Below are 14184 nucleotides of genomic sequence, written 5' to 3' on the forward strand. Positions count from 1 at the left end.
GTCTTTACTGATCACTCTTGCACCTTTTTTTTTTTTTTTACAAGTATGCCTGTGACCAGACTATCAGTGGTGGCCACACCAAGTGGGAGCCTGGCTCCGGTGCTCTCTGGCAGTCCAAACAGACCCATACACACCCACTGTCAACCTCCCACTGCACACGCAATCTGCTGCACGAACCGACGCCAAGCTGTTTGACTTACAGCTTTAACGAGACGGTGTATGCTGACGCGGTGTTTTGTCAAACCGATCCAGTCAGGTTCCCCTTACTGAGATAAACATGCGTCCTTTTAAAAAGCCACATTTAGAAATAAGGTTGTGCAATATCAGTATCTCATAAAAAGCGATTCATGGTTTGTAGTCAGTCGTCAATATCAAAGAGGACATACAGGAATTTATTTGACGATATTGAGACAAAGGGAAAAATGAGCAAATTGCTTATTTAGGATTGGTTTCTAGGTCTAAGGTTTAGAGTCTGGCTTAAATGATGCATCAGATTCTCTCTCACTATTTTCCCCATACACTGATTACTTGTTGATTGTCTTCCGGAAGCTTTTGAAGCATCAAGAATCGAGATCCAATCCTGAGATTGCCAACTGTGCTTCTGGTGTCACACTGGGTGTAGTGAAATAAGATTCAATATTGAGATCGCCCGCTGTGTCGACAACAGATATTATTTAGGATTGGTTTCTAGGTCTAAGGTTTAGAGTCTGGCTTAAATGATGCATCAGATTCTCTCTCACTATTTTCCCCATACACTGATTACTTGTTGATTGTCTTCCGGAAGCTTTTGAAGCATCAAGAATCGAGATCCAATCCTGAGATTGCCAACTGTGCTTCTGGTGTCACACTGGGTGTAGTGAAATAAGATTCAATATTGAGATCGCCCGCTGTGTCGACAACAGCGCCCCCCCCCCCTCCCTTCTAAGTTTGAGGGGCTGTGCTAAACTTCAAATTGGGAGGATTTACAAAAATGAAGAGATCCAGTCCTGTGGTCGGGGTGGATGAAAACAGATGCCCTCCAACCACTTGGATAGCTTCCTTCTTCGCCTGCCAGCTAAGTGAGCGGGCAGACGGAAAACAAAACAGCGGCGGGGTGGGAAGAGAGGGCCGACGAAAAGCCCACCGAAGGTTCGAGGGGACCTGAACGAGAGAGGACAAACGTATAGGGAAAACAAAGGAGGAGAAGCAGAGAAGAAGAAGGGAACGCTAATGTGGCAGAGAGAACGAGTCCGTTACAACCTCGTGTGGCGTGTTTTCTTTCTCTCCGGACCACCGATTCTGCTCTGCTTCCTGCCCCCGAATGAACACGGCACCCCAACCCCCCCCCCGGGTGCCTCGGAGCGCACTCCCACTCAGCACCCCCCCCCCCCCCCCCCCTCCCCCCTCCTCCTCCCGCACACACAAAGGAACCGTCCCAACTGTGCTCTGCCTGCACGCTTCCTTCCGGCAATGAAAACACCAGGAAAAGCAATCCTCTGTGGCTAAATAAAAAAAAAAATACAGAGGATATGGTTGGGGGGGGGGTAGCAGTGATGGGGCCTAACGTGTGAATGCAGAAGTCAAGGCTGTGTTGTAATGTTAAGACACTGTATCATTCACCTTTTAATAGTCCACCTCCGTGTTCCACAGTATTTAGATCTACTAGACATCTTTGCATGCGTTTTCCTTGCATTCCACTATAACTGCACTGCATTTTTCTGATCCTTTACATGATCACCTACATTGTAAGTTTGTCACAGTTAGAAAAGACAACTGACACTTTAGAAAAAGATGTTAGCAAGCATGGTAACTGTATACAAAATGTCTTCCTGACTGCAGATAGTGGTATTCTTCTATCAGGAATGCTACAGAAGAAGGTATTTACACTGTCAGTCGGCAATCAATGTAATACGGAGGCAAGCTGAAATTGGTCATAACACGTAGCTGATTGCACATCACTCAATACAGCTTCTCTAGTGATGTGAGGAGGAGAAAGTGTTTGTGATGCACGCACTGCTGTGTCTCATTTGTCGTTTGCCGTGCACAGAGGAACAGATAAACACCGGGAGGGAAGTGACAGTATGAGAAGCTCCAGTCCTGTGTTCCTTTCAACACCCTCGCATAGATTCTAACCAGATATAGAAAACAGACAAAGTTTTCTATTCTATTCTATTCTATTCTTTTCTTCTATAATGCAGGGTGCTGCGGGTTTCATTGCAGGTTTTACAGACTGTTGAGTAAAATCCTCCCACGCCACACTGGAGTGATTTCTCTGGTCAAACATCTGATATAAAAAGGAATGATAATAAAAACACACTGACTAGCTGTGGTCAGGGAGGAGCCGCCATCATATCAGAGGTGTGGACCACACTGACCGGACCACATCTGATTTTTAATTAAAAAAAAAGGGCCGATATCGGCCTGATGTATTGGTCTCGGCGCTTGGTCCCTAATAAAGCACCAGTGCCGAGTGCTATGTGTCAGGACGGAGAAGAACTTGGAGTGCCATGTGATGGGAAGTGACAGGGTTATTCTCCGGAGAGGGGCGGGTGACAGGGCTCGTCTGCCCATAGTGGCGTTCTGTTGGGGCCGCTGGCTGGCCCGCTGGCTGATGGATGGGAGGATCGCGTCATTTTTTTTTTTTTTTTTTTTTTTCTCCCCGCACCTTCTGTTACATGTTGGTACATGTGATGGATGAGCAAGTGCGGAGGGCGCCGAGGCAGAAAAAGAGAGCACGGGGTTTTTTTTGCGACGGAGACGGGAGGAGAGAGAGAGAGAGAGAGAGAGGGGCCGAGCGGCAGATGTGGACGAGGAGAGATTCGACGAGGGACGGAAGATGAAGAAAAATGGAGAGAGCGCAGAGTGAAGAAGGAAAACAGAGGGGGGGGGGGCATCGATCTTTACCCCAGAGTGTCGGGAAAATACATATTCACCGGGCGTCAAGCCGGCAGCCTCAGTCAGGAGGCCGATGAATAATCAGGATGGAGGGGGGGGGGGGGTTTGGAGGCCGTCTGGGAATTCAGACCAACATGACACAGCAGCATTGGCCTGATCCCCAATCATAACCTGCAACAGGTTGGTCTGTTTATGCTAAAATAACCCTTACACGGCTTTGAGTTAAAGGTGCTACATGCTCCATTTAAAGCGATATTCCACTTAGTTTTAACACGGGGGTTATTCAGCTCTCGACCGCCATGGAAACCAGAATATAACTAATCACCAAGATCGGATGCAGCGGGACAAATTTGTAGCGGGCCACGAAAACAGACTGAAAACTGACATTTAAAAACCTTGGTGGACAGATTCAACAACAGATGCCGCTATCGTGCAGTTGACTGTGGGTCCAACGCTTTAGAACGTAATTTTGCCTAATAGCATTTTTTATTGATAGAAGAGAACATAGCGGAGGGATACCATTTTGGTGAAAACTGAATATCTTTGGGTTGTGGACAAAACAAGACATTTGAGGACGTCATCTTGGGCTTTGGGAAACACTGATCCACATTTTTCACCATTTTCTGACATTTTATAGACCAAACAACTAATCGATTAATCGAGAAAATAATCAACAGATTAATCGACAATTCGACAATGAAAACAATCGTTAGTTGCAGCCCTAATCACAGTAGTTATAAACAAAAAAAAAAAACAATTCACACTGGGTGCAAATTAAAATGTAATAGGGATCCTGGATTGTATAAGAAGCTCTCTTTCATAACGCCATTGGGAGAACTGGTGATCCGGCGTGTGGGCATTTGCATATTTATGTCTTTCTACACGGGACACGCGGTGCATTGGCGTGCATCACCTTTCGCTTCTCCTTTTGACTGTGTCGCTCTCTAGGTAGCGGGATCCTTGCTGGAGTGAGGAGACATGCAGTGGGACGCGCTGTGAATGCTAATAGGGACGACTCTGCCGGGGCCCTGGTGCTCTGTTCTGGAGGAGGGGCTGCAGGTCGAGTTGAAGAGATTACAGCATAAAGGATAGCTATCCCTCTCTCTTTATATCCTTTTTTACGTCGCCCCCTTAGTCCCTGCTTTCTTCTCTCTCTGGTAATTCCTCTCCAACCGGTGTCGCTATCTCTCTCTTTCCTTCTTTACCTTCAAGCCACATCCGTATACAGTGCCTTCAGGAAGTATTTTCTTTCTTCATTTGGTGGCATCGCAGCCTGAATTCAAAATGGGTTAAATTGCCATAATGACAATGTGAAAACATTTTTAGAAATGTTTGCATACTTACTGAAATAAAAGACATTGACATAGCGCCTTCTCGGGAACTCAATTCTGTCCCTGAATCATACGGACAGCTCCTTGGACTTCATCGTGGTGTCTGCCCTTGGGTCTTTCTCACTTTGCCGTCTTGTCATATTATATCTTGTACAATATCTTGTAATAACGTTAATATCTAATGGCCGAAAGTACGATTCCAAAATAAACAAAAGAAAGCAAGGATGGAAGACGGATAAAGATCCTGGAATTTGACTTGCCGATGGTTGCATCAGGTTCAGGTTCAGGTTCAGGTTCAGGTTACTTTATTTGTACCCGTAGGTAGATTTGGTTTGCAGTGGAGAGTCATCCGTCTTGACACACATTTTAGAAACAACACAAACAGTAGACAAACATAATCGAAGTACTCAAAGTTCCAATCACTAAAACTCACCACTAAACCACAAAAACTAAAAGAATAAATAAATAAATAAATAAACATTGCTTCTATATCATCTGTGCAATGTTGCTACGACTTGTTCATCTGAGTGACGGCTGCTGGAACAAAGCTATTTTCATACCGCTTTGTTCTGCAATTTGGGACTATAAACCTTCGTAAAGAAGGAAGAAGCTGAAATGGGTCCAGTTGGGATTGAGATCCAATCCTGAGGGTCCAGTTATCCGCTGTAACTGTCTGGTGTGCAGGGACGCTGCTGGGTTAAGCTGTGACTCACCAATCAGCCTACTAGACCATTTCACAATCTGATTCAGAGAGTTTTCTGTTCTTTGAGGATAGGTTTCCAAACCATGACACCAAAGAAAAAGACAAAATCGATTCAATAAAAGCACGGTAGAAAAAGGTCATCATGGTTTTATCGATGTGGAAATAGGAGAGTTCCCTCAAACAAAACAAACGCTGGTGCCCCTTTTTGCACACGGCTTCACAATTTGCTTCAAAGTTCAGTTTTGAATCAATAATTGTCCCGAGATATTTGGAAAATTGCACTGCATCGGAGGGTGATGAGAACAAACGGCGAGCCCCAAGATTCAGTATGAGAATGATGGGTCAAGACCAAATGGCGCTAACAACAACAGTCACTTCTGGGTAGACAACTGGCGATTGATTTGAATTGCGGCGATATCGGCAAACTTGTTTATTTCTGTTGTCATTTTCAGCCGTAACTGTAACGTTTAAAGATATATACCGTAGTTAAACACGGTGGTCCGACCTATCTGACGTTTCTGTTGTGCTTATTTTACGTACTGTGTTAGCGTCTTTGATAAACCAAACCTACCCAACAGGGACATCTCACCGCCGGTCCGACTAACTGCTAGTTTTGGGTAAACTCAAGATGTCGTTTTCTTTAGTCTGTGGCCCAACAGGTAAATTAGGTCTCCAAACGAACATTAGCGAAAAGTGTTGTTATTCTTGAGATATGAAAGCATCAAACATGCATTTTAGATGAATGAGATGTATACACTTTGAAATAACATCATGAAAAAAGAGCCATACACAACAAGACTTAACCATTTTCTCTTTATCTCAGTTGTTCCTCGCCCCCGTTTGCTCCGCGCCATTAAATTGTACGTAATTGTATGCAGGAGTTTTCTACCCGGAAGTTATTGTAAACAAACATTGTGATTGGTTCTATAGTCTATAGTGCAAAGCTGGTGTAAAATGAACAGCTGTGCGTCTTAACTGATTGCGCGATATCATCTCTGTGAAGATGCCTCCCCGCGTTCTTGAGGTTTGTTCTCTCCAAGACAACTGAGGGAGAACGTTCTCCACAAGGACAAGAAGGAACTTGGTATTCTTGGATTTGATATTCACCTCTTTTGTTCTAAATCATGTCCAATCAATTGAAATAGCCATAGGTGGACTCCTGACACTCATGTTGTAGAGACACCTCAAGGGTATTCAAAGGAATGTCCTTGAACTCAGTACCGGAACTCAGTTTGAACCGCATTGCAAAGCGATTGAATACTTCACGAGGAGCTGGCACTTCAAACATACAGTATTTTTTGTTTTTAATCCATTTAGAACTGGACCAACAAAATATGGAAAGGATGCATATTTAGCGATTATGCATGCATGTGCTTTTGTGTACACGCTCCTATGTTTATTAGTGTGTGTGCATGCATATATACTGTATGTAGGTAATTATATATGCATCTCTATATATCATTTCCAATATAGAGTATGTCAATTGCATGGAAGGTAAATGTGTTGCATGTAAAGTATTGTGTTGTTTTCCACTGTCCTCTTCCTAACCCCTGTGGGGAAAATCTAACAGTAATACAAATTTGGTCATTAAAAAAAAAAAAAAAGGAAACACATTAGTAAACAGTGCTTGCCATTCCAAAGTCCACTTCCTCTACTCCACCCTCCCATGGCTTCTCTCCAGATAGGTTTCTCTCTCTGTATTACTAATTACATGTGAGTGGAGTAATTGGGCAAAACGAGCAGATATTACTTTTTTTTTTTAAACAAGTACATCTGTCTTTCTATTATTTTGAGGTATTAGACATATTGAAATAGCTATGGCTTGCAATTCATTCTTTTTTTTCCTGTTCTTGCACAAAGGGCGACTATTTCCTCATTGCTCATGTCATGTAACCTTGATTAAATGACTTGGGTCATGGGGGGGGGGGGCCTTGGTATTCGATGTCATGGGAAATATCGCAATATTCGCGAAATATGCCTATGCCACACACTACTATCATGCAAAATATATAGGCCTACTTTACTTTGTGGCTTTTATTTTGACAGCAGTGTTCATCTCCCACCCTGTATCATCAGTGGCCATCGTTGAATTTCCCTCAGGAAATGCAGATGAAAGGAATTAAATGATGTTGCAGTAACCAGCATAGCGGCTCATTGCGTACTTGTTTGTCACAAATGCTGATGGATTGGAAGATTTCCAGCAAAAACGGACTACACCCGACCCAAATGTGGTCTAGTCGGATTCCAATCACAGCTTTTCTCCTTCTGATCATCATTTCTCTCCTCTGTCTATTAGTCTCTTCCTCAACAGAACAAGCAATTATTTTCTCTTTCACTTTTTCTCTAGTCATTGCCTTGCACCCTTTTATTATGCCTATTTTTTTTTACTTTCATTATCTCTCTCTTCCCCTCTCCCTCTGAGTGATGCAATAATAGCAGCAGGTTTTGATGCCAAGTTCCAATGTTCCAGATAGTGACTTTTTTTTTTTCCTCCATCCATTTATCTGCAAAGACTGATGAGTGTTTCTCCTTCCCTGTCAATGTTCACCTCCATATCATCAAAGCTCATTCATTCCAAAGGTCTTTACAGCTATTTTGTTGCCTGTTCATCTGTTTCATTTCCACTCTCTGTGGCATAATCTCTACTCTATTGCCGATTGATACAACACAACAGTGATTCAGTCCGTACCCAGTTCATGAAAGCTTTTCCATTTGCTGTTCCAAATGCCTGCTGTCTGGCAGGTCTTGCCGGGGGGAAAATCCTCAGGAAGTGATGCGTTTTAAGTTTCCGGTTTGTTTGGAATACACAGAAGAAGAAGCGGGGAGTTGGCATGAGCACTGATAGCCTAGGCCAGGCCTATTCAACTGGCGGCCCGCGGGCCAACTCCGGCCCGCCAATCAAGTCACACCGGCCCGCCGATCGGTTCTGTTTACAAATAAATAAAATTTAAAACCTGAAGGAAAACAAATCATGCGAATAACGGACATTTTTGCCACAATAAATCCTTCAAACCAGCAGAGTGCTCCTGTGTAATGTAAACTAGATCCTGTTCTACATACTCCGGTACAGTAGGTGCAGTGTTGCCAACTTGGCAACTTTGTTGCTAGACTTAGTGACTTTTCAGACCCCCCCTGGCAACTTCATTTCTCAAAAGCGACTAGCGACAAATCTGGCGACTTTTTCTGACCATGGGAAGCAATGTTAATGTGTTGAATCCTAAAGCATTTGGCAATAAATTGGTACGGCTGATGCTTGTCTAATCCAGAGAGTCTGATGATCACAGCGCTTCCCACAGCAGGGACTGTAGGATAGGGTGCACTTGTAATTGCTACCCGGCGTATGCCGAAACTGGCCCAGGCGGGCGGAGTCAGCACTTTTATTAAAACGGGCTACGCCTCTGCGTGCATAACAAGTGCAGCATTATATATTGATATGCAAATTGTCGTATGACTGTTTTGTATCATCAATGTCACTATCAACGCTGAAGAAAAGAAAAGTTGATGCCGAAAATCATCAATTCAACAGCGACTGGACTGAGAAATATGTGTAAATAAAGAAAAAAATAAATAAATAAATTAAGCACTTAGCCTAATTACTTAAAGAATGCCTATTTATTTTCTTTTTTAATTTATGATTAGGCTACGTTTGCAATGTAGCGAAATGAAAGTTTTGAAAATGTGGTGGCGCGTTGTGTGTACATAGCCTACATAATGAAATGAAATGTCCGGCCCCCGGGCCCTTAGCTTTATGACAATGTGGCCCCCTGAACAATATAGTTGAAGAAAAGAAAAGAAAAGAGACTGGTGATCCCTGGGAAGTGCAGTGCAGAAACACCACAGCAATGACCACTTCGCACCAAAGATGGCAACAAAATCAAACAAACAAATTTCTCGCAGATTACCACTGAAAGGGCAGTAAACTATGTGCAGTCCAATTCAAGGTGATACAGATGGGTTCTATTGCCCCCTGTATTGCCCCGTCCATTTTATTGTTATGCTGGTAATGATCTGTCGCGGGCATTTTACTGTCGACAGTCAGCGAGGATCCGTGTTTTCTTTTTCAGGCTTGGGAACTGAACTGAGCGAACCCAAAGCCTCCTGGAAGGATAACGGCAAAATCCAGGGATTTGCTCAGCTTTCACGCCGTCCTGTCTCCACCATTTCTCTTCAGTCGCTCTCCCCTTCTGCATCTCTTTGTCTCCAAAAGCCACGTCTCACACTTTGGCGGGATAAAAAAATGCTCTGCTGGGAGCGTGGGAGCTACAAAATGTCTTTCAGAGGTGTTAATGAATTTAACTTTTGCCCGGAAGGGCTGGGTATCTCTAGTAATTATTTGCATAGCACTTATTAGGGTTTACAAAGTGTTTTCGACGATCAAATAAAAGCGAACACTATACTATATAAAATGAATGAACACAAATGAAAACATTAAGGCGCAATGAGATAAAGGGATAGGAATAGAGGGTAATTCAGGACAATAGCTCTGTTAATCATCTGAGACATGAGTTAAGTAATGCCAACAGGTACTTGGGCATAGTGTGCAGCTTTGAATCTCAGCACAGTTCTAAAATAGGTCACAACTATTTAATTACATTTAATTACATCACTTGCTGTGCTGTACAGTGGATACAGTACTATGCTATACACCAGTGGTTCTCAACATGGGGTCCGGGGACCACCAGGGGTCCTTGAGGGAGTTCCAGGGGGTCCCCAGCAAATTGATAAATTGTTAATCTTCACCATTATTTCATTTACAAGAAGTTAACACAATTAGAGAATGTAGAAGAATGACTATTTTGATGATAGTTTCTCTGTTATCTCTCTACCTACAATACAGATAGTTATGGAATTCTGGACAAAATCATATCTAACAATAAAAATATTCTCCTAATGTGGACTACATTCGGGGTCCTTGATGTGAAAAAGGTTGAGAATCACTGCTATACACTGATACTCAAGTCGTCCAAGGCATGTTAAATAAACAATATTAAACGATATACATCTAGTCTCCTTGAGTGTCTGCGCTTCCCAATGGAAATGCAAATTCTACTCGGGTTATTTTCATTTTCAAAGTCTGGGTTCCAGGAGTCGCGAAGGCAAATTTACTGCTGGATCCTACCGCAGTTATTTAGAAAAACTCCTATCTCTTGGCTCTTGGCTGACTCTCAGGGGAAGGGGGCTGTTTTGTTATGGGAGTGTAGCAAAAATTACATTAGCATATTAGCCTGTTATCTATGGAACTCTGTGAACTCGAAAACGGATGACAACTTTTTTCAGCCGCATTTTATCGGAGGCCACGCTTCAGCCATACCTGTGTGAACCACAAGACATTGCTGAGGGGATTTTGCAAAAAAGAGGCGAGAACGAACCGCAGCCGCAAGTCAGGCCACAATTTGTCCTTTAGCAATCCACTGATTTTTCATAAAAATGTATGACTGAAATGAAACAGTCACGTTATTTCACGTTATTTTAGAACAGGGAGGAAAGTAGTTTCAGTTGTCTGGCTATACTCAGGGCAGGAGTTATACCACAGCCAAACGGCCAGTGCCTTGGATGCCCCGGAGTGTGGCCGTAATGCCCCTTCTGAAATGAACTACCCACACGGCCAGTGTGGCATGTCCTGTTTTCAACTGGCTGTTGTGCCCTTAAAAGAAAGTTGTGGATTTCCTCATTTAAAACTACATGTGACGCAGCAAATAAACAAACTCACTTTTCCCAGTGTCTCTGTCATCACGCTGGACATCAACAGTAGCGCGAGATTTCTCCCACTCCCGCAAATATATGTGTAACGTTAACGTAAACATTACCAGCTAATTGTTAATTAAACTGAGAGGGAGAGAGAGAAGCCATCGCTAACTGCTAAGCTATCGCTAACTGCTAAGCTAAGTAACTAGCAGATCTGAAAAGCGTGTAAACAACTGTGGGATTAGAGAGAAAGTCGCTAAAAGTAGGAGAGAGCTATGAGTGCTTGAGCAGAACTAGAGTCAGTTTAAATGTACAGCGGGTGATTAGCCGCTGTAATGAAGAATATAGCAAAATGAACCGGGTTGAGAGCCGCAAAAACGCTATCAGTAGCAGTAGCCTGCATGCGAGGCGTTTAGGGAACATGTAGTTTGTAGCTACAGAAAATAACCTGGGTTACACTTACGTTATCGTGTGTTACTGGACATGTAGCTAACTTTGCAGTCTGAGCCATCTTACATATGAGCTGTATCACACTGCAGCACTTCATTTTTCTATTAGGATATTTATTTTGTTGAGGAAAAAGGACTGAAAAAAGGATTTTAATAACCATTGGTTTTGGCCTTGGTGCCCGAAGACCAAAGTGGCCTTGCCCTAAAAATGACTTCATTCCAGGCCTGTATACTGCTACTTTTTTGAGCCACAGTAAAACATGGCCTGTTTAATGTGAAGATTGATGGTTATTTAGATCCAAAATGGAGATACAGTTTGCCTCTCTAAACACATATAGTCCATACATGGAGTGAAACTGCACCCTTGGGGGGTATACAGTGTAGAGACATGGGCAGCTAAGGAAAAAGCTCCTTCAGGCATGACTTGGTCCTGATAGGCTGCTGAGGAAGCCCAATATGAATCAGTCGCTCCCTCCTACCAGACTCATGGAATCCCTCCCTGGCACCCATGGGCCTGTTGCCATGGGCGGAAGCCTTGCAGGGCATTGTGGGAGTCTGTTTTGATGGCAACAGAGATCAACACTAATCCTGCGCCATTCCCATGGCCTCATGGGTAAACTGCCTTTGAAGAAAGCATGTGTATGTGTGAGAGAACGGGAGCGAGAACAAAGACCGAAGCCAAAAAAAAAAAATGATGCATTATTAACAGACATGCGCCGATACCAATTTTTCATAACCAATATGACTACCAAATATTTAATTAAGTAGATCAGGCGATATGAGCACTGATCCAAGTTATTCTATGGGTCTTCTCCTGTTATGAACAATTACAAGAACATTTATTAATTTCAAAGTATGCACTGACCATTGTATAAGAATTTGCAAACCACATTAAAAAAAATATTGATGGACTCTCAAACATGCTTATTCAGAATAGGTTAAAAGATAAAAACAGCTTATCCAGAAAATGTTAACATTTGAAAAAAGCTGATTCAGAATAGGCAGATAACAGATAGAAACTCCTGATTCAGAATAGGTTAACAGATAGAAACAGCATATTCAGAACAAATGAATAGATAACAACAGCTCATTCAGCACAGGTTAACAGATTAAAATAATAAGTTAACAGATACAATCAGCTTATTCAGAATAGGTTAACAGAAAAAGAGTCGTAGGTTAGGCCTAATAGACCGGAATGCAGTAGGTTAGGCCTAATAGACCGGAATGTAGTAGGTTAGGCCTAATAGACCAGAATGCAGTAGGTTAGGCCTAATAGACCGGAATGTAGTAGGTTAGGCCTAATAGACCAGAATGCAGTAGGTTAGGCCTAATAGACCGGAATGGAGTAGGTTAGGCCTAATAGACCAGAATGCAGTAGGTTAGGCCTAATAGACCGGAATGCATTTAGCGCTCCAGCTCTAAACAATAGCTGCCTATGAATTCGACAAATAGCAGCATTTCAGCATTTTCACGACAAGAGGCAGTTTATCTCTCGCTGGAAACGTTTTACATTGAGCCAAAACTCAGTTCAGATATCAGGAAGTTCCATTTGCCTATCAGAGTATGAGTGTTTGGGACCAAGATGGATGGAATTTCGCTCATACCTTACTCTAATAAAGCTTGACTACTTATTAAGTTATTTTGGCACAGCAGACAAAAAGATTATTTATTGTCCTCTGGGAATTAAGTCTTCTCTGCGTCCAGTGCATCCAGTCTGGAGAAGGCGGGATGTCAAAACAAATCCGATTCCAGTCCCTGGAACTTCAGCTAAGCATGATGGATTTGTCTGCGCTCTTTGCCGCAGTTTACCTTCTCTGCAATTAATGCCGGGGGTTTTTCTTTACAGTTTTCACTAGTGACTGAGTCTAGAATGGGTGGATTAGATGCTTTTTGTTTTCCAGCCTAAATGGGTTATTTGATGTCTCCCTGCAGCTTGGATATGGCTAGAAAACCTCATCTATTGGCAGCTTCAGTTAAAAAAATATCGGTAACGGCTTGAAAAAAACCATATCAGTCGAACCCCCGCTTTCAATATATTTGCCTTCATAAGCAGGCCTCAGACATCCTTCATAAGTTAGATTTGCATAGTGTTTAAGTTGGTACAATGATACAAGAATATATAGGACGTTTCAATTACGGAAGTCTTAGATTTGGGTCAAAAGTTACGTTTCCATCAGTGTATGAAAGGGATTTGGTCTGTTTAATGCATCTGTTTTAGGCTATGGAAAGTCTACTATGTTTGAACAACTTACTGGTGGAAGCCCTGAACGGCAATAAAAAAAAAAAAAAAAAAAAAAAAATCTCATCCGAATTACTTAGCCAAGTCATCCGAACAACTTTGTAGCTCTTCTAACGACTTAGTAACTCGTAATGTTAGTAATTTTGACATAAAGCCGAAAATAAAATGTGAAAAATGAATACATATATAAAAATTCCGTAGGGGAAGTTATCCCAGCACTAAACCACCACTCTAGTAAAAAGGCAGAGCATAACCGGGATTTATTCAGTGTAAACTAGGCTAAAGCCGAACAAATGCGGTGTGTAACCATTACACGTTAAAATTAATACAAATTCTGGGAGAAACGCTGAATACTAAAATTTAAAAACTGAAATTTTATCGAAATCGCAATATGGCCTACTGCAATTTTCAAATCGCAGGAGGTGCAATATTTGTTAAAGGTGAAATGTGTCAAAATACCATTTTAAATGAAATATTGTGGTGCTGCAGAGATGTCCTGGCCTACATATCAGATTCTACAGACTTAAGAAAACATCTTTGTTTGGTACAGATCCCCGCAAAAATCACACCATAATCATTGTAATACGTTTTTCAATGAAAATGAGAATAATGATGTAAAAATGATCATTCCCACTAATATCGTGAATCATATCGCAATTGCAATATCAGTCAAAATAATCGCAATTAGAGCCCTTCAGTCCTACTTCAATCCCCAAAATATCGTCCCGACCTTCAAAAAAGCCCCATATTGGTCAAACCCGGCCTATTCCCTCCCTCACTACTGCAGTCCTGCTGATCCATGTCATCTTCACCGGGCAGTGGGCGTACGAGGCTGAAATAAATAAGGAGCTGTCAACATCAGCATCAGTCCACCTTAAGAAGGACACACCCATCTGGAGGAGT

General features: G+C 42.4%; 1 protein-coding gene across 1 annotated transcript in view; it reads right to left on the reverse strand.

Moving 5' to 3' along the window:
- The window catches only part of LOC139666969 (plasma membrane calcium-transporting ATPase 1-like), a 66581-nt gene extending 54993 nt beyond the window's left edge, over positions 1–11588 (reverse strand). The window contains exon 1 of the mRNA XM_071546330.1: positions 11522–11588. Within this exon, the coding sequence (XP_071402431.1) occupies positions 11522–11588 (67 nt within the window). The remainder of the gene's footprint in view (positions 1–11521) is intronic.
- Between the last annotated feature and the right edge of the window lie 2596 nt (positions 11589–14184).

The sequence above is a fragment of the Centroberyx affinis genome, unplaced genomic scaffold (assembly GCF_046629955.1).
Source record: "Centroberyx affinis isolate AG114_WGS23_722 - 3 ecotype Tasmania unplaced genomic scaffold, CSIRO-AGI_Caff_v1 ptg005218l_1, whole genome shotgun sequence".
In the NCBI taxonomy this organism is placed as follows: domain Eukaryota; kingdom Metazoa; phylum Chordata; class Actinopteri; order Beryciformes; family Berycidae; genus Centroberyx; species Centroberyx affinis.